General features: G+C 38.2%; 1 protein-coding gene across 3 annotated transcripts in view; it reads right to left on the bottom strand.

Moving 5' to 3' along the window:
• Positions 1-6234: 6234 nt before the first annotated feature.
• NUP153 (nucleoporin 153) overlaps positions 6235-21448 on the bottom strand; it is a 74715-nt gene continuing 59501 nt past the window's right edge. For all 3 annotated transcript variants that reach the window (XM_019633369.1, XM_019633370.1, XM_019633371.1), the window contains 6 exons: positions 20282-20482; positions 17542-18423; positions 14828-15181; positions 13902-14174; positions 7706-7874; positions 6235-7367 (listed from right to left, as the gene is read on the bottom strand). In XM_019633369.1, coding sequence (XP_019488914.1) covers positions 7283-7367; positions 7706-7874; positions 13902-14174; positions 14828-15181; positions 17542-18423; positions 20282-20482 — 1964 coding nt within the window. In that variant the 3' untranslated portion in view covers positions 6235-7282. The remainder of the gene's footprint in view (positions 7368-7705; positions 7875-13901; positions 14175-14827; positions 15182-17541; positions 18424-20281; positions 20483-21448) is intronic.

The raw sequence follows: 21448 nt of genomic DNA, 5'->3' as shown, positions 1-21448 counted from the left end.
CAACACTTTTATTTCAAATAATAAAATCCTAATTAAACAGTTTCAGGATAGAATTTGTAACAAACATTAATAAGCAGCTAGCTTAAAAACAAATTTTTCCACTGCTGGAATTGTACTTTATCTTTCTTAATGCCTAAAATCATAAATTACTCAAAAACCACCTAGCAAATTTTCCAGATGCTTATTTACTGATGCAGATTTTTTGAACCCTATCCAGGCCCAGTGAATGAATCTCTGATGCAGTCCTAGAATACACATTTGACACATCTCACTAAGTTATACTGATGTACATTCAGTGATGACTACTGACCCTCTTGTCTATCGACCAAATTATATAAACATACCTGATTATTCAATAGTGCTTTATTCAATAGTGCTGCATATGGCTTTCCTCCCTTCAGAGCTTTTCAGTTAACCCTCTGTCGGGCGCAACTGATCTCACAGATTCATTGAACACACATTTTCAAATATCTAACAGTTATGTATCGTGACTCATCACTTCCGTATCTCCCTGCTCTACTGTAACATATTGCCAGTAGTGTCTGTGACTTAGTAAAGATGTATTTCATAGCGGCATCTTTGTGTGCATTAAATCTGTGAGATCAGTTGCGCCCGACGAAGGGTTAAAAAGAATTCCTCATCGGTCCATTATGAGAAGTAGGCATTTACTGTTTTCTTCCCGTGTTTCCCCGTCTTCCCCGTCTTCCGCGAACAGCCCTCAATTTTCACTTGTGTATGGAGCATGTAACCCTGGTCTGCCCAAGCCTACTATCTCAGCTACAGGGAATAGATCAGAAGTGGGCCTGTAGCATCAGCCAGTTCAATAAGAAGATACCTCTGATAGGCTTCAGTAGGGACAGTTTGGAGGTTAGAGCTGCTACTGTACGTGTATTCTAGAGCATTGCCACGTGCAGCCTGAGAATTACAGCCAATGAAATGGAAAAAACAAGTCTCAACTCCTGAATGCAACCCTAGACTTCAGTTTTGGGGGCCAGATTTCGTTTTTCAGAATAGCCACCTTAAGTAAGGAAGTCGCTTGTTTAAAAAAAAAAGTACTAAATAATGAAAACATTATTTCTAGCACATTTCTTATGAAAAATCTGTCACAGAGTATAAAGCCTAATATTCCCATCCAAAAGGACCTAGAGAATGGCTAAGAATGAACAAACCTGCATTTAGTTAAGCATTGACTTCACAGCATTAGAAGCACAAATTTCCAGAGGAAATTCAAGATGCCTGCTTCCTTCGGTAAACAAATTAAAATTACAACTAAATTATAGAACAATCAACCTGGAGAACCGTCTGGCTGAAGTTTTATAACTAAGAATATAAAGAAGCCATGTCAAGACTGGTAGGAGGGGCAGAGACGAGGAACTGCATAACCCCAAACCTCGATGTGATGATTGATAACTCAGAGGGATATCTTAGCCATGAAGGTTACCCCAGAGGACTGAGGTACCCCATCCTCCCACAACAGGCTCTCCAGCCTGGAGTACTGGTTTTGGGGAAGAAGAGTCCCAATATCTGGTTGTGAAAAACAGTGGGACAGAAGATGGTGGGAAACCCAGGCATCCGCTTAAAAGGGCCTGCACAGACTCTCACTCCCAGGCACTTACTATGGGCTCCAGCGGAGAGACAGTAAGTCAGGGGGTGTCAGAGACATAAGGTGGGCAGACTGAGTTGACTGTGGGAGGAGGGTTGGATAACTTCCCTGTGACGGGTCCACCTCCTGTGCAGCCAGTAGGCTGGCACCATCTTTTCTGTGTTGAGCCCTCCTCCTACGTTTACAGTTGAATCTGAATCTGATTGGTCTGGTGAGCTTCACTGCTCTACCCTGCTGACTCAGAGACCCTGCCCCACTCAACTCCCCCACCACAGGAGGCACTTTCTCTGAGAGCAGCTAGCCTCACCCACATTGCACTCTTTCTTGGAAAACTATGAGAGTCCCAGGATCCCAGGTGCGTGGTAAGACCTCAGTGTGCTAAGATATTAGTGGAGTAGCTCCAGGCTCAGCACTGGCACCAAACCAGAATTTACATTAACCTGGTGACCACAACTCTTCCCACTCTAGTGACTCTATGAGGCCCTGCCTGGCTTTATCAGTGGCTGAACCTTTAGGGGGCTAGCAGCTGGTAGCAGGCCTGAGTGTGTCCTGGCATTTCGCAGAGCTACCCCAGGCCTGGTTCTGGTGGCAGATGTCCTTGGTTTGCAGCATGGCCCCCCCCACGTGCCTCCAGGGTTAGCACAGGCAGAGAACAACAATGGATGGCTTTGTAACTCTTAACAGGTAGTCCCCAGCTGGTCACAGGCAAAAGGTGACCTAGGCCTGCACTGGAACCCTTCACAAGAGGCCCCAGAATCAACATACTTGGAGGTTTGCTTCAGATCACAGCAGAGCACCACCCAAATAGCCCCACAAGAGGCATACCCCAAAGGAGGCCTCAAGAGGCACCAGAGCCTGCCAGGGCAAATCCCACTCAGTGGGGTAAGGCCCCATGCAGCAGGCTGTAAGCTGTGGACATGGCAAAACCCCAGAGCAAATCAGCCTGTGGGTCAATTCCACCCACTTTAAGTGCCAACAGCAACCAAGGCTCAACTACTCAGTTGTTGGAAAAGTCATAACGCATTTTTGCAACAAAAACAGAAAAACTGTCATGACTTTTCCGACACCCTGATACAACAGAAGGGCACACACAGCCCACACAAGGGACACTTCTGGAACACCCGGTGCAGGTGACCAGGGAGACTGTGCCACGAGGCACCACAGGGTACCTACTGCATAGGCCACCTGGCCAAGATTAGGGGGTGTAGCAGATCTACCTAATACAAAGAAACAGAAAGACAGCAAAAATGAGGAAACAAAGAAATACATCCCAAATGAAAGGAGAAAATTCCAAAAAAGGAACTAAACAAAATGGAAACAAGCAACCTACCAGATATAGAGTTCAAAACAATGATTATAAAGATGCTCAGGGAACTTAGTGAGAACTTCAACAAAGCAATAGCAAGTATAAGGGCCGGCCAAGTGGCTCAGTTGGTTAAGAGTTGACTTGGGAGCGCAAGCTCTGAGCAGCAGGGCCACCTGTTCGGTTCCCACATGGGCCAGTGACGCTGAGCCCTCTACAGCTAAGATGGTGAACAACAGCTCAACCTGGAGCTGGGGTGCCATGAGTGGCCTGCTATGGCATAGGCTGCACTGGGCTGCCGTGAGCTACCGTGAGTGGCTGGCGGCCAACGTGAGCGGCCATCCAATGGCTGGCAACTGACTGCCTCAGCCGGGAAGAGCGCAATGATCATAATACTGACATGGGCCAGTGAAGCAGTGTCCTCCACAACTAGACTGAAGAACCAAAGGACAGCAACTTGTCCCTTCCCCAATTCCCCAATGCTGTTCCCCTCCCTCAATTCCCCAATAAAATCTTAAAAAAAAAAATAGCAAGCATAAAGAGAGACATAGAAACCATAAAAAAGAACCAGGCAAAAGTGAAGAATAACTGAAATGAAGAATGCACTCGAAGGAATCACCAGCAGACCAGATCAAGAATACTGAATCAATGATTTGGTAACTGAAAACACCCAATGAGAACAGCAAAAAGAAGAAATAATCCAAAAAAATGAGGATAGCTTAAGAGACCTCTGGGACAACGTCAAGAGTAACAATATGCATCATAGGAGTACCAGAAGAAGAGAGAAAGCAAGAGATTGAGAACCTATTTGAAGAAATAATGACTGAAAGCTTTCCTAACCTGGTGAAGGAAATAGCCATACAAGTCCAGGAAGCGCAGAGAGTCCCAAACAAGATAAATGCAAATAGTCCCACACCAAAACAGATTATAATTAAAATGGCAAAGGTTAAAGAAAATCAGAGAATCCTAAAAGCAGCAAGAGAAAAGCAATTAGTCACCTACAGGGGAGCTCCCATAAGTCTATCAGCTGATTTCTCAACAGAAACTTTGCAGGCCAGAAGGGATTGGCACTAAATATTCAACGTGATGAAAAGCAAAGACCTACCATCAAGATTACTCTATTCAGCAAAAGTATCATTTAGAGTCGAAGGACAGAAGAAAGAGCTTCCCAGACAAGAAAAAGCTAAAGTAGTTCATCACCACCAAACCAGCATTACAAGGAATGTTAGTGGGCTAAAAGATGGGGGGAAAAATTAAAATTATGAATAATAATATGGTAATAGCTACATGTCTATCAATTATTTTCATTGTAAGTTGATTAAATGCTCCAGTCAAGACACAGGAGGGCTGAATAGATAAGAAAACAAAACCCTTACATATGCTGCCTACAAGAGAATCACTTCAGATTGAAAGACACACATAAATTCAGTGAGGGGATGGAAAAAGCTATTTCACGAACATAGAAATGAAAACAAAACAAAACAAAACAAAGCTAGGGTAGCAATACTTATACTAGACAAAATATACTTTAAAACAAAGGTTATAACAAGAAACAAAGAACCACCTAGTAATCCCACTTTTGGGTATTTATCTGAAGAAACCAAAACTGTACTTTCAAGGGGACGTGTCCATCCATATGTTCATCGCAGCACTGTTTACAATGGCCAAGATATGGAGGCAGCCTGGAGTTGATGGAAGAATGGATAAAGAGGAGGTGGTATGTATATACAATGAAATATCGCTTGGCCAGAGAAGGGAATGAGTTCTTGCCATCTGTGGCAGCACAGGTGGACCGGGAGGGAACTGTACTAGTGGAGTATGTCAGACAGAGAAAGACACAGTGAGATTTTGCTTATATGTGGAATATAAAGAAATAAACAAACAAAACAGAAACAAACTCATAGATACAGAGAACATTTTGATGGTTGCCAGATGGGAGGGGGGTTCTGGATGGATGAAAAAGTGGAAGGGATAAGAAGTACAAACTGATTGTTACACAGCAGTCATGGGGATGTAGGGTATAGCACAGGAATATAGTCAATAATATTGTAATAACTATGTATGGTATCAAGTGGGTACTAGATTTGTTGGGATGATAGATGGGAGGGGATTGGGGATAGAGTGTAAAAGGTGAAGGGAGTAGAAGTACAAACTGATAGTTACAAAATAGTCATGGGGATGTAAAGAATAGGAAATACAGTCAGTAACATGGTAGTAACTATGCATAGTGACAGGTGGGTACTATAGTCATCATGGGAATTTCTTAAATTATATAAATGTCTAACTACTATGCTGTATACCTGAAGTTAACATAAAATAATACTGAATGTCAACTGTAATTGAAAAATTAAAAGGGGGGGAGGTTAAGGGGAATAAAAGGTCAAATCTCCAGATACAAAACAAATAAGTTATGGGGATGTAATATACAGCATGGGGAATATAGTTAATAATACTGTGATAATGTGGTATGGTGTCAGATGTTGCTTCACTTATCATGGTAATCATGTCTTTAGGTATATAAATGAATAACTATGGTGTTCACTTAAAACTAATATAATATTGTATTTTAGCTGTATTTTAATAAAATCTTAAACTACAAAACCACAAATTTCCAGTTTACTTCTAAAATTCATCATCACTGTTTGCCCCCAAACAGGTCCATGTCATATGTATATTATTAATAAAGTATTATGAATACAAAATCTCTACCCCAAAACCATCATTAGACAATGACCCAAAGTATTTTTAATAAGAAAAATATATTTTCATTGTAAACACACAAAAAAGCTCCTAATCATTTCAGAGTTCTGAATTTAGACTCCAACCAGAAGTTCAGCGAAACAAAAGTCAACACAACACAACTGTGCCTTCAAACTGAGGAATAAAACTACCACATGTGATCCCCCAAGAGCTCTTTTATGGACCACAGAAAGTAAATCTAGTTTTAAAAAAATTTGGTAGAATACTCCAAAAGAAATTACACAACAAACACTGAAGTTTTTGTGGGCTGCTCTGGGCATGTATCTCCAAGAACTTGATCAACAAACCAGTGTCTAGTCTCCTATCAAGGAAGATACAAGTACAAACAGAAATGGTTGTGTGTATTTATTCTCAACTTTTAAAAAGGTATGTCAATTTATATGCAAAGTAGGCATGATTCCTAGCACCAGACAAAAGCAGGGTACCTTCTATATGTTGTAAATTCACTTTACCCTTCTCTTAGGAACTATCCAAATCACTTAAAAGCTTTCTTTGGAATTTCTCTTCTAACTGACCATTATTAACCTTTATAAAAAGACTCCCTTCCACAGTTAACTAGAACCAAAAGTATTTCATAATTTTTTATTGATGGCATTTATCCCATGGTTTAACATATTAATTATACTGTAATAAACATGGCTTAATATTAAACTTTTCCTTATTATCCAAAGTCACCACAGTCCATTTCAGTAAGTATAAAAATATATGCTTAATACTTTGTACAATACTGGTTTTTGGTCCAAACAAAAACTGGATCAGAAAAGCCAATAAATTCACTTTAAGAATCTCCAATTTTTTTTTAAAGATTTCCAAATGGATTTAGGTAACTTTGAATAATGGGATTTACATAAAATCTGAGACAAGACTAAACAAACAACAACAAAAAAATTTCTAACACAAAATTAAAATTTCAAGTTCACAGATTTATGTTATGCCAAAAAAGTACAGAAACAAAATTGTATTTACACACGTTTCGTAATAAAATAATGAAAAAGGCAAGACAGATGATAGTCAGAAGAATGAAAATATAGAAATAGCATAGAATTATTAAATGCAGAAGGAACTAGATCTAACAAGTCCTAGCATGGATCACTCTTTAATCAGGCTTTCTCTATCAGAAAATTTTAGTGCACAATACACCCAACTCACTCATTTCACACATACACCATCACAAGCTCGGGATGGAAATCATTCATTTCAGCATCCTCTAATCTATACAGAATTCCTCAGCTATAATTACAATTCCAATGCGTTCCATAAACGCATACCAATGCATATAGTGGTGCAGACAAAGAGGTTCTATACAAAGCCATTCGCTGAGCAGGCTCTATTCCTAGATTCAGCCAGCCTAAGCCAAATCAGTGAATAATTTGCTGGATCATAAAATATTTTTTCTGAAGAATCTGTCATCAATCTAGTTATTGTTTTTTAAAAGGGAACTCGTGGGAGGTGAGGATGGGGCTTCCACAAAGAAAGAAAAAGGAGGAAAACTCCAAAATTAAAGAAGTTCTTAGGCAGATCTTAGACTTCAGATAACCCCAGTATGTAGTACAATCCAGTATCTGAAAGCAGGACACCAACTATTAAAACTGTTGTGTATAACACCATTGTGATCTTTATTTCCTGCGTCTAACAGCAGTCTTTATCTTGCGACCAGAAACTGAAGTTCCAGGGGCAGAGAACATATTTTTCCCATTTGACCTGTGAAAAATAAAAACTTCAAAATGTGACATGATAAGACAAAATTTTAGAATCACAATATAATGCTAAATGTGACCAGTGATGGGGTGGGGGCAGGGGGACACTGTTAAACACATTTTCTATTGTCACACGCACACAACACACACTCTCTTCTGTTTTTCTCAGGTTAAGACCCTCTAAAACTGTAATATGGTAGCTGATGTTGGAGAATATACTTGATTTTACCTGAACTATACTACACCTTGATGATTTTAAAAACAAAACTCATACACACATTCATGCACATTCAGGCACCCTTACCACGTTAAATTCTCCATTTCAACAAGAAGTGTTCTTACCCCACTGCAAATGCTGCTGATGGCTGATTAAATGGAAAGCCCCCTGAGCTGGAAGGCTGGGCTGAGGCTGCCGGTGTGCTAGGATTCGCACCAAATGTGAATACTCCTGATGGATTGTTGTTTGTGAAGTTAAAATTTGTAGTGCTGCTGCCAAACTGGAAAACTGAACCTACAATAGTTGAAGCAGAAAAATTTCATTAAGGTAAAAAATGATAGCTTTTCCACAAATGACTCTGACCCTTTACATACAAAACATAGTAAAGAGTTAAGCTCTCTTATGGTCACTTAAAGAAAATTACAATTAAGTATTTTCTTCATTGACACACAGAACATACTTGACACCTTCCAAGAAATTACCCAACTACCCACGACCAAAGGAAAAAGGGCAGAGTGGACTTCTGGTTAAAGATAGTGGAATCAATAAACACATTTAGCTCCATCTTCTTCAAAAAATACATTAAAATAACAGTACAGGGATTTTTTACAAAGACAGGGAGAGGAGACAACAGCAACAAAATGTAGAGGCTGGAAGGCTGACTACTGAATACTGAACTAGCAGCAGGGAAAAAGCACAGAAGCAGCTCCATGTACACTGAACATACCGAAAAGGTTTAGGTTCCAGATACCTCTGAAAGTGAAGGTGTGATTTAAAAAAAAGGATAGAATATCTATTTAAGAAGCAGATGCGCAGCTCAATCTCTCCTCAACATCAAACAAGATGGTCATTCTCCTCCTGGGGTACCCAGCGGAAAAAGTTTTATTTTATGGAGGTCTCTGGACTGGCGGTTATCATGCATAGTTAAAGACAAGAGCATTCTATTAAAAACAGAAGAATTAAGAAAGAGCAGGGCTGATATAATGAATATTAAGAACTGCAGCCTTCCTCTTTGATTCAGCTCCTACAAAACTGGCAATTAGGATAGAAACACCCTTCAGGCAGGCAGGAAATTAGAAGAATTTTCTCCTGGGAATCTGAAAGACCTAAAGATACTAAAGTCCAGGTCTTCCCAAGTAAACAGGACAGTCAGATAAATCTACAATGAAATTCAAGATCTCGTGTATGTTGTATCCATGTACAACAAATTATACAGTGGTATCTAGGTGTCCAACGCTCATAAAATCAGTAGAATGAGAGAAGTTATTTGCAAACCAAGTATCTTAAGGGGTTGATATCCAAAATACATAAAGAACTGCTACAACTCAACAGTAAAAAACCCCAAAATAACCAAATTCAAAAATAAGCAAAGAACTTGAATAGACATTTCTTCAAAGATGACATAAAAAGGCCAACGCGTATAAGAAAACATGGTCAACATCACTAATCATCAGGGCAACACAAATCAAAACCACCAAATATCACCTCTCCATCAGATATCACCTCTACACGTGTTAGAATGACTATTATCAAAAAGATAAGAAATAACAAGTGTTGGCAAGGATGTAGAGAAAAGGGAACCCTGATATACTGTTGATGGGAATGTAAATTGTTATAGAATTATGGAAAACAGTAGGGACACTCCTCAAAAAATTAAAAACAGAACTACCACATTATTCAGCAATCTCATTCTGGTTATATATTCAAAAGATTTGAAATCACAATCTCAAAGAGATATTTGGACTCTCATGTTCACTGTAGCATTATTCACAATACCAAAATAGCCAAGATGTAAAAACCTAAATGTCTGTTGACTGGTGAACAGATAATGAAAATGATGTATATACATACAATGAAATCATACTCAACATTTAAAAAAGGAAATCCTGCAATATACAATAACACGGATGAATATGGAGGACATTATGCTAAGTAAAATAAGCCAGTCACAGGAGAACAAGTACTTCACAATTTTACTATATAAGGTATCTAAAATAGCCAATCTCAGAAAAAGAGAGAAGAATGGTGGCAGCTGACGTGGGGGGGCAAGTGAGGAATGGGGAACTGACATATTCAATGGGTATAAACTTTCAGTTATGCAAGATGAGTAAGTTCTAGAGATATACTGTACAACTCTATGCCTAAGCAAACAATACTATACACTTAATTTGTTTGGGGGTAGAGCTAGTATTAAATATTCTTACTACAATTTAAAAAACCCCAAAGAATTATGAGTACACACACACAAGAAGCACCATTCATATTAGCAAAGTATTTTGTAAGAAACACTAAGACCAAAATAAGAGAGAAAAACAATTTGAAAAAAACTGACTAAGCAAAAGATTTAAGAAAACAAGAACTCTCATCAATAATAACTTCAAAAGGGGGCCAGCTGAGTAGCTCAGATGGTTAAGAGCTTGCTCAAGAGTGTGAGCTCTGAGCAACAGGGTCGCCAGTTCGATTTCCACATGGACCAATAGGTGGCAGGATGGCTCAGCTGGTGAAAGCATGTGCTCCTAAAAACAAGGTTGCCTGTTCGAGATGGTGGGCTATGCCTGTCCGTACCGAAAGACTGAACTTGGCACCTTGAGCTGAGCTGCTGCCCGGATGGCTAAGGGGATAGAGCGTGTGCTCTTAACAACAAGGCTGCGAGTTTGACTCTGGCATTGGACAGTGGCTGTGCCCACCTGCAACTAATTGAACACAGCACCTAGAGGTGAGTGGCACAACTGGACTTGGAGCTGAGCTTGCTGCTCTCTCCACAACTAAGATTAAAGGACAACAACTTGGCTGTTCCCCTTCCCCAATCCCCCAATAAAATCTTAAAAAAATAATAATAACTTCAAGAGATTATTATATAACCCTTCTGAAAAGAAGCCAGAGGATACAAAAAAGAAACATCCACAGAACAAAAAGGAACACTTCCAAATTAAAAAGTAATACTAGTGGAAATAAAATCTCAACTCAACAGGTAGTAAAAGGTAAATTAAAGAAATCTTCCCAGAAAGTACAATGAAGACAAAAAGTGGAAAAAAAGGGAAGAGAAGTTTAAAAAAAATGAGGGACAAAATCCAAAAGTATTATTCAAGAAAATTCCCCAAAATAGAAGTTCACAAAAGAACACACTAAATTTGTTACACAATCAATGGATAAAAGTGGATCCACACGAAGGAACAGCCTTCTAGTAAGTCAGGAAGTGTCAAAAAGAAGAGATTCTAATGAGATTCCAGAAGGAAGAAACAGGTCCAAAAGCAAAGATCAAGAAAGGCTTCTAGAGCAACTCTGGGTGCCATTAAGTCCACCATAAAGGAATGACTTCAAAATTATGAAACTGATTTCCAATCCAAATCCATTTTCATCCAAACATGGGGGCAAAATGAAGATGCTGTGACGGAAGGAGAACTGACTCTGGGTGGTGAACACACAATGTGACATAGATGACGTATTACAGAATTGTACACTTGAAACCTATGTAACTTTACTAACTTTTGTCACCCACAATAAACTTTAATTACAAAAAAAATTTCTTCCAGAAATGAAAGGTCTCAAAACTTTCTTCCCTAAGTCCTTAAAAAATCACTGGAAGATTGACTCTATCAAACCAACTAAGTGAGAAGAAAGAACAAATGACAACCAGGAAGGAGATTCCTTTAAAAGGAAGCTAAAAAAGAATCTCCAAGATAAACGGTAAAAAGAGACCCCAAGACCCCAGTTAAACAGTAGGCCTCTACACAAAGCCTGGTGGGAGGAGCAGTTTAGAAGATTTTGTGAGAAACTTCTTTCAGGTATAGAAAACCAAAGAGTCGATCGATTAGTAGATATTGAGATCTATGTAAATGGAGAAATTTATAATTAAGGATAAATACAAATAAAGTGTCAACAAAGAGAGGGAATCAATGCCAGAGAACAACAAAATTTTGTGTAAAAAAGAAAATCACACTGTACCACATGGCATTTGCATACTCACAATACTGACCTAACTGGACAGTGTTGATGTGTTAGGAGAGATGAGAAAAATGTCACCTGTGTGAAAGACAGCAAAACTTTCCAATCATATTGGGAGAAAAAAAATATTGATAAATCCCAATTTAAATGGTTAACATGTGTCACAAAACTGGACAAATTTTCCTAAATGGACTAGCTGACAAGGTACAAATACCTAGAATACATAAAGAACTTGTAAAAATAAATAAGCAAAAGGAAAACAACTGAGAAGAAAAATGGTCCAAAAAGCTTACAAGGAGTTCAAATAAAAATGAAATCATGTAGAATCCAAATATGAGAGCCCTCATTCATATACAGTTCTGGTAGGATATGAACAATAATCAGGAGAAGTTTGTATTCTCTTCTGAAGTATAAAATATGCGTGTATACCTTTCAATTCAGCAATCCCTCTCCCAGTATATATACTGTAGAAAAATATACATATGTGCCCTGCATTTCCTAATAGCTGAAAACAACTCAAACATTCATCAATAGTATATAAAAAATTGGTATATTCATAAATCGATTTACTCTGCAGCAATGAAAATGAACAAACCGTATGTAATAACATGAATAAACCTTACAAATAACGTAGAGTGAAAGAAGAATCAAGACCGAATAAAGACTCCACTTATACCAGATGTGATCAAACAATACAATCAATGTTAAAATTAAAAAAATATATTACAGTAAAAGACACATTACCCTTAATCCCCCTCAAAATACTCCTTGCCACTTTGAACACATCCCATCATTCTTATCACTTTCTGAAGCAGTTCTGGAAGTTCTCTTTCATGAGTGTGTTTAGTTGAGCTGTTGTGTCTGCCTTGATGTCGTGAATCGATTGAAAACTTACCTCTCATGGTCATGTTGACTGTGGGGAAGAGCCAGAGGCCACACAATGACAGATCCAGTGAATAAGGTGAATGACGACACACCATAATGTTTGTATCTGACAGAATCTGCCACATACCAGATGCGAAGTGTGACACAGAGCATTGTCATGATGAAGGATAATTTATGGCACACTTTAAAATACACCTTCTCTCAACCGTAGCTCACACTCGACCGACTAAACCGAACAAGCTGAAATTTGTCACATACTGTTACTAAGGTTCTATGTGCCACTTCCTGTATTGAAGATCCCTGCTTTTCCACTGAATAGCACTCGGCAGAATTCATTGTATTTTTTTTATCACAACGAAAAAGGCTCCATTTCACACATTGCTTCTGGTACAGGAATTTCTGTCCAATAAAAACATTATGGTGTGTCCTCACCCACCTTATTCAACGGATCTGGCACCGTGCGACATCTGGCTCTTCCCCAAAGTCAAAATGATCACGAAAAGTAAATATTTTTAATCAAGGCAGCCACAACAGCAACCAAAGACTCTCATGAAAGAGGACTTCCAGAACTGCTTCAGAAAGTGGCAAGAAAGATGGGATAAGTGTATTGGAAGCGAGGGAGACTCTTTTGAGGGGGATTAATGGCAAAGTGTCTTTTAGTATAATAAATTTTTTAAATTTAAACATTCACCATATTTTTTATCATACCTTGTACAATTAAAAATCAAGCAAAACTATATTTTCTACAGATGCATGTATCACTACATTTCCATAAAACCCAAGAAAAGTGATTACCATGAAAGCAGGGAAAAAAGAAATGTGATTAAAAAGGGATACAGAAGGGGCTCCTGGGTGATAGTTAAACACACACTTGCTTCAACATTGTACTGCTCACTTATGTTCCATTCTTTTCTACATGAGATTCTAATTCACAATTAGAAATATTTAAAGAGTACAATTTTGAGGAAATACATCATTATAGAAGTGTGCCTGACCATATTAAAGCACCACAAGAACATTTGTTGAAATATGCAAGTCAGATGAAAAGGCTAGTATCATCACATAGAAAGTGTCATGAGACAACTTGGCTGGACTGTCCCAGCAAGAGAACTAGAACTGGGGTATAACTTCCAGAGGTAAATCCAATCACAAAGAGGATCAGAAAACACTACAGTTGAAATCTAGGCTTGAGCACCCCAAAGTCAGGTGGGGAGAAATGGGATGGAATGAATCCAGGACCTAAATCAGAGTTAAGAAATAACTACATTTAATCAAATACTTTAATACCTTAAAAATGCTTCAAGTTATGTCAAAGTTGAGATTGAGGTTTATAGGTAAGACTAAGCACACACCTCTCTATTCTGCAAGTACAAGAGACAATAAAAGAAATATAAAAGACGTGAATGGTTGCAAATTTCAAAGAAAATAATTGTACCTAAGACATACAGAACATGAGTACGGATACAAACCACATCACTACTATACACTCACTGGAAGTAGGAGCTGTTCCAGAGCCAAATGCAGACTGACCAGGCTGTTGTCCAAACACAGGAGGCTGACTACTGCTTGACACTGTCCCAAAAGTAGGTGGTGCGGGCTGAGAGCCAGCTGAGAATAATGCAGCGGAAGATGATAGAGATCCAAATCCTGGGGGATTCGGCTGGCTGGCACCTTGACTTTGTCCGAATGTTGGGGTCTGGTTCACACCGAATGCTGGGCTGACAGATGGTGCTGAAGGTCCAGTGCCAAATACAAAGGATGATCCTAGAGGCCCAAAGAAAAACTTAAATCATCACGACAGCTGAAAGGCGATAATGCTCAGGAAATCTCCACAAACTCAAAAGCAAGCTTCTTTTCAGACTCTTATCTTGCTGAACAACTCCCACAAAGTTTTGAATGATTCTAAGAATTGTAGGAATACAATTGTCTCCACCACTGTGTAGTAAAACTACATAGAATCCACTGAAAACAAACTTTCTATTAACAAGACACCTGACCTTTGCAGTCAAACTTTTTAGGTAAAGGGAATATATCTAAGAAAACAGCTGAACTCTTATCAGAAATTTAACACATTGCAGGAATCGGTAAGGCTGTAATCATGAATATACTGCATAATAAAATAAACCCCAATGTCTGGTTACTTATGACTTACATTTCAAAAAAAGCTCTTTGAAAAATGAAAAGTAACACTCTTGCTTAGATCAGAAAAACTGTTTCTAACAGTCAATTATATTAAACTTGAACAAAAAATGTACATTATACCACATTGCAAATAGCTCCAACATCCTGTGTATAGGTGACTTAAGGGCACCCATGCTGTTTTGTGATAACATGAAGCATTATTTCTAAGAGTTGATATAATTAAAGGCAATCCAAGTACAACATTCATCTGTATGTTTTTTCTTTTGTAAAAGTACCTGCAGCACTAGATGTGGTTGTGGCTCCAAAGTTGAAGCCAGATGTTGAAGTATTATTACTACTGGCTCCGGGACCAAAGACAAATGGGGTAACAGCTGTCCCCGTGCTGGATGTAGTTGCTGGTTTGCTCTCTTCAGAGAAAACCAACGACTGAGATGTACTGGATCCGGCAGAGTTTCCGAAGGCCGAGCTGCTCACAGTGCTGGCCTGTCCAAATATAGAGGCAGTCACAGGTGCCCTGGATGAAGAGGTGGAACTACCAAATATGCTGCCAGTAGCTGAAGTGGCTGATGGACTTGAATTAGAGGAACTATTGTTCAAGAAACTAAAAACGGACTTCGTGGAACCTTGATCTAGACGACAGAAATTAAGAAACAAACAAAAACCTTTAAGAACAAGTAATCACAGAAAGCATTTTTTCATTAGAAAACAGAATTGTTTTCTATACATATACATCAATTAGGCATCTATCCTATGAAATCTCGTTTAGGGCTTATGGATTTTCTGTCTTACATAGGAAAACGTGCAGCATTTAGATTAATAAACATATGCCTTAAATGCAAACCTAACTGAATACTGTGTTAGATAACAAGTTCACATAGTGGGAGATAGGTGTCCTTTAGTCAATTTGATTTTGCAATTTATGTTGGCAGGTTTATGATTTCAATTTGTCCAAATGACAGCCAATTTTCTCTGCAGCATTCATTGACTAGTGCATCCTCTGCTCACTAATTTATAACTCTACCTTCTTCATGACATGTTAAATTTCTAAATATATGTGCATTTGTTTCCTCTACAATTATTGTTACTAGACTCTTAATTATTGTAGCTTTATAGCATGGTTTGCTGCTTACTAAGGCGAACCTGTCTGTGTGCTTGCCCCTCTCCCCAAGATTTCTTATGCATTTCCCTTCCATATGAATTTTAGAAGTAGCTTAGCTTGCCAAGCTCCATATAATCCTTTTAAACACCAAAATTATATTGGAGCTGGGAGCTGGGAGGGAGAAGAATATTCTCACTCAGGAACAAGAATTAAATATGTCTTCAATGTTAGCATGTAACAGGTGCTATAGTTACTACAAAATACAAATGAGAAATGTTAGAAAATACAAATGAGATATGTTGTCCAACTATTTAGTGCCGATTTGGAGGAAAGCTATTGATTGTTTTATGATGATCCTGAATCCATCCACCTTCCTGAAGACTTTTTAAGAAGTTTTTCCAATTATGTCTCAGTTCCAATACTATGTAGAGACTGGGATGTTACTTTACCATATGGGTCACATTGGCATGATTTACAGAAAATGGAGTTTGCTGGCTCACTCTCAAGTCAGTATATGAGAGGTTAAGAGAATCTATTACAATGCAAACAGTACAGAGAGGCTGATTAAATTTGAATAGATCCCATCTCACTTTTGTTCCTTTCCAAGTAGTATATAGTTTTCATTTTCTTTCAAGGGTGTCTTAAAACTTCCAAGTAAAGTTTAATAGACAAAAACTACTCACACCTATTTGCTGAATTCATACTCCTCTTTTCTCAGGTTTATGTTTCATTTCTTTCTGTTTACAATTTCTTATTCAAAAGTGATCATGGGTGTTCAACATTTGATTCTTTTCTTATCTGACAACATCTCTATTTTGCCTTTCCTTATGATTGATGAAAGCTGGCTAGTGGATAGAATTCTAGGTTCAAGGCCATTTTCATTTTGAGGACACTGCTCTACTGTCTTTAGCATTTGAGGTTACAAACTAAAAGTCTGATGCTCATCATATCACTGTCGATGTATGGCCAATAGCTTTTGTGGCTCTGAAAGCATTCTGGATTTCGGCTTTGCTATCCTAAAATTTCACTGGTTTTTGTCAATGACTGGACCACTTCCATTTTGAAGACCAATTTCTTTCTTTACATCAAGGGCATTTTCTGCGGTCATTTCTTTAACATTTCTTCCATAGTGCTATCGTCTTCTAAACACTTAGTTCAATGTACCTTGTGGGTCTAGCTTAGATCAACCTCTTTGTACCTTTGCACTGTGTTCTGCAAAATTCCAGTTCACAAATTTGATCATCAGCTATGTTTTTTCTGTTATTTGGTCCACAGACTGCTTTTGTTTTGGCAAACAGGTTTTTAACTTCCAAATGTGCTATTTCATTTTATCTTCAGGATTTTAGTTTTCATAACCACCTCTAATTCTCAGGGTTTAATTACTGGGTTGTTAGAAAAGTCATGACGTCTTTTTTCTGTTCTTCATTGCAAAAATGCATCATGGCTTTTCCGACAATCCAATATATTTGTTGTCTAAGTTCCTTAAATACCTGATAACTACTGGTTATCTCTATTTGTGAATGAAGACCTGTACATAGATTCATTAGTTAGCAAATATTTCATGAGCTTAAGAAAGAACTTCTACTTTCCTGAATAATATATGCCATTCTTATAATAAAAGCCCAAACAAAATGGACAAAGACACAGACAAATGCCGAATATTATGGGCTTTCCATGAGAACTGTATTTGTCAAAATCAGATCTGTAGATAACTTCCTCAAAATCATGGGGCTTGGAACAGTTAAAACTGAAAATCCCAACCAGGCTCCTCCCAGAAAGTTCTGTTACAGGTCTCGTTCAATTATGTTCAGTGTAAACCAATCCTCGACTTGCTGCATTTGTCGAGATAGCAGATGCCTTGTTAAAAAAAGAAAAAAATTTAATACTTACCAGCTGTAGTAGTGGTTTGAGCTCCAAAAGCAAAAATGGCCTTTGTTGGCTGTTCAGATTCCTTCTCTGATGGTTTTGCCACATTAAAACTAAAGGTTGACTTTGAAGAACTCTCATCTTTGGTTTGCTCTGAATTCCCAAAGGAAAACACTGGTTGACTCTTTGGTTCTTCACTGTCAACCTTCTTCCCAAACACTAGTGAAGTAGAAGTGACAGGCTCTGGCTGTTTCTCTTCTGTCCTTCCCAAAACAAAGAATGAGGCCGATGGCACAGGGGCAGGGTCCATATTGCCAAAAGTAAACTGTCCTTTGGCAGTAGGCATTTCTTCTTTTTTTGCTTCTGACGTCTTACATGTGAAAGGAGCCACCGAGGTACCCTTGGTTTCTATGGTTCCAAAGCTGAAGCTGCTCTTGTCCGCAGAGGTCACTATGGTGCTGGTAGCAGCAGGGGTAGGGTTAATAACTCCTGTACCGAAGCTAAAGCCTACAGATGAAGCTTTAGGTCCTTCCTCCTTCTTTTCTTGCTGCCCAAGGTTAGATACCCCACATTGAAATGGAGCTAAAGCTGGAAGGCTTAAACCAGAAGAAAGTCCAAACTTAAAATTATTATCATTCTTATTGTCTTTTTTAACTTCTTCAGGTTTAGAATCAGCTGAAACTCCAAATTTAAAATCTCCTGTTGGTTTAGAAAACTTAAAGCCTTCACTCATGGAGTTTAGAGACCCCGAATCTGATGACACATCTATTTTCAAGCCACCCTGACCTCCAAATTGAACATTTCCAAAGCTTGTTAAAGTCTGCGAAGGCCCAGATGAGGATGACGAAATACCAAATTTGAAGGCTGGAGCTGCTGGGTTCGAAGATGAGGAAGATGTGCCAAAGCCTTCAAAAATATGTAAGATATTAATATTATCCTCTCAAACAAATGTTAAAACCTTATAAAGCAAAGGGTCAGAGTAATAACTTTGAAAATGCCTATCTTGAGAAATATTAGCAATGGCAGTAACATAAACTAAATTGCCCAATATTCAGCATGAGAACTATATCACAATGGTCAATTATACAAACACACTACTTTTCATCTATCAGACTGGCAGAGATCACACAAGTCTGATAAAACTTTGTGGGCGATGAGAGTAGGAGTCATACTTTATATACTGCAGGAGAGTGTGTAAAATTAGCATAAAATGACAGAAGCATTTTTTCAATATATATAAAAAAATTACAAACATATATATCCTCTGAGCAATTCTACCACTGAATCTTTATTTTGAAGATAAACTTGGAGACACAGAAAATGCCATACACAATCCAGGCAGCCATTAGTGAAGACTGAAGAATATGTGAACAAATTAATCCGTGATAAAATCGAGGAGCAGAAAGGCAACAAGTCTACAACCTTCAATTACAAGGTAGAGGGAAATAAGAATATACAGAATAAGAGCATATTTGCTTATGGAGTCCACAAAGAAACTTTGAAAGAGTTGTAAGAAACTCACCGTAGCTATGGCTGTTGTTTGATAGGGGAAGGAGGGAAAATGAGCCAATGGGGACAAGAGACAGACTTTCCACTGTGAATCTTGCCATAATTTGATTTTTAACTCTTGTGAATGTGTTATTTACCCTAGCATTTTTTTTAAAATCTTCTTTTAGTGTCTAAGAACCAGAAAAATTAAAGGAGTGGAAGCAATACTTAAAAAGATAAACAATACTATACTGACAAGACCAAAGTCTTGGTTTCATAATGCTTTTCTGTAGCTGACTGAATAGAAATAAAGCACTTGACTGAGTGCCTCAAAACAGGAATCATTAAAGGGTCCAAGATATTTATCCAATGCTCTGCTAACCTGTGTATAAAGACAAATGACAGCCAAGCATTGCAAACCCTCATCTTTAATGACTACCCACCCTACTTTCATTCGCTAAGAAACTTAATTGAAAAATTGTCTGATTCTCAGGAGCTAATGACTATCCATCCACCAGGTCTCTAAAATATGGTAAGTGATATTACACAGAAAGCTAAAAATACAGGTGTCACAGACAATAATTAGTTATCACCTGTGCCTCAAAGGGACACCTTTAAAGGTATGGCAATTACTGTACTGGTAGAGAATATGGGATGGGACCATGAGGTAATAGCTACAGAAAGAACTACAGTGGACTGAGAAGCAGTGATCTTCTGAAAGCTTGTGTCAAAATTTTGACTGGCATGTGTCTCCTATGAAATATGAAATAATTCATACAGAAATATGAAGACTTGAAAATTCTGGCCTCCAGAGACATTAGCATAAATTACTTTCAGAGGTTCTTCCTATATGTTTATATAACAAAATACTAAGAAAATTATTATTGCGGGACATGCTCTGGGAAATGAAAGCCCACGTCTAGATTACTTACAATAAGGTTCTGGGGGTGTAATTCCAGTCCAATAAAAGCCAGGAAATTCACCTCAATGCCAAAGGGTTGTTAAGAGTTAAAATAAAAAAGCTAAAACTCTCTTAGACTCAATAATATAAGACAGAATAGTTGCTTACCCAGTTGCAGAAAAGATACCTCCTCACTGCTGGCCACCACAAAATCCAATTTCACACTAATTCAGAGGTAGGTGTGAACTAAAAGTTCAGGACAATACTCTATTTTACATGAATTTTCAATACAGAATGAATAATTTCAAAACTACAGCTGTTGCAAATATTTCACTTTCAAATGGCAATAAAGGAGGCTTTTTACCTACTCCTTACCTTTAAACTCAGAATTTGTGCCTGGCTTTGCACTTTCACAGGCTACACATTTGGTAGCATCTGCTTTATTCGGCACTAGGCACACTTCACAGTCCCAGCTTCCCTCAGGTTTCTTGAACTTTTCCAAACCTAGGCAGCCTCCAGAGGACAGAGAGACCGGGACACTGCTGCTACTTGAATTTGAAGCAGGTACCGAATGGCCTAAAAAGTGGGGAAACAGAGGAACATTCTATTGGGTCGTCGTTAAAGTCATGACGTATTTTCCTATGTTTTTCAATGCAAAAATGCGTCATGACTTTCCTGACGACCCAAAAATTTACAATATGTCTATATCTTAATGATACCACTAAGTCTAAATGTTCAATTTTTATTAATGTTTCCGATTAGGATAGAGAAAATGCCAGAAATGTAAACATTACATTGTGAAAAACAGTATAGCCATCTTAGAGTTCTTTGAGTCTTATAAATAGCAGCTCACACTCACCTTGCTCAGTGGTAAGCACCCTCTTAACCCCAAGTTGAAAATAACAGCCACAGGATAGGAAAAAAAAAAATCACGCTCACAAATCAGAGCCTAAAAGACTAAAGTTTCCTTAAAAATCTCTGTCAAATTTCTTCAAAGAATACGGCATTACAAACATAAGATATAAATTGTAGGCAATATACTAACACAGAAAATACATAGCCACAGACCATACTAAATTCAAGATTTCAAAGCCCAGTTCTTTCCTTTGAAATGATCATTTTTGCATTGAAGTGTTCTATTGTCCACTTTGCAGTTCAAGTTGACACCACTTACTGTTTACAGACTTCTGTTACAAGCTAGCCATTTAAGATACATTTATTAAGCACCATAATGCACTGAGGTTCTGGGGACATAAAGATAAATAAAATGTTGCTAAACTTTTAAAGATGCTCATAGTCCAAAATGGGGAAAGTGAAACAAAAGCACAGTTGCACCATCACCCACATGGAAATTGATAAATGAGCTAATGCAAGAGTACAAAGAAGGAAGAAACGACTAAGGGGCAGGAGAAGGATCCACAGGAGTGAGATTTAAATCTTTAAACAGACTAGCAAGTATGTGAGGAGAGGAGGCGGCACAGGGAGGATGGCTCAGCAAAGCACATGTATGAAGAAACACAGTGTTAAGAGTGCAGCCATTCA

This window comes from Hipposideros armiger, unplaced genomic scaffold, assembly GCF_001890085.2.
Source record: "Hipposideros armiger isolate ML-2016 unplaced genomic scaffold, ASM189008v1 scaffold_1292, whole genome shotgun sequence".
In the NCBI taxonomy this organism is placed as follows: Eukaryota; Metazoa; Chordata; class Mammalia; order Chiroptera; family Hipposideridae; genus Hipposideros; species Hipposideros armiger.
The sequence above is the reverse complement of the archived record's forward strand: the minus strand, read 5'-3'. Positions and strand labels throughout refer to the sequence as shown.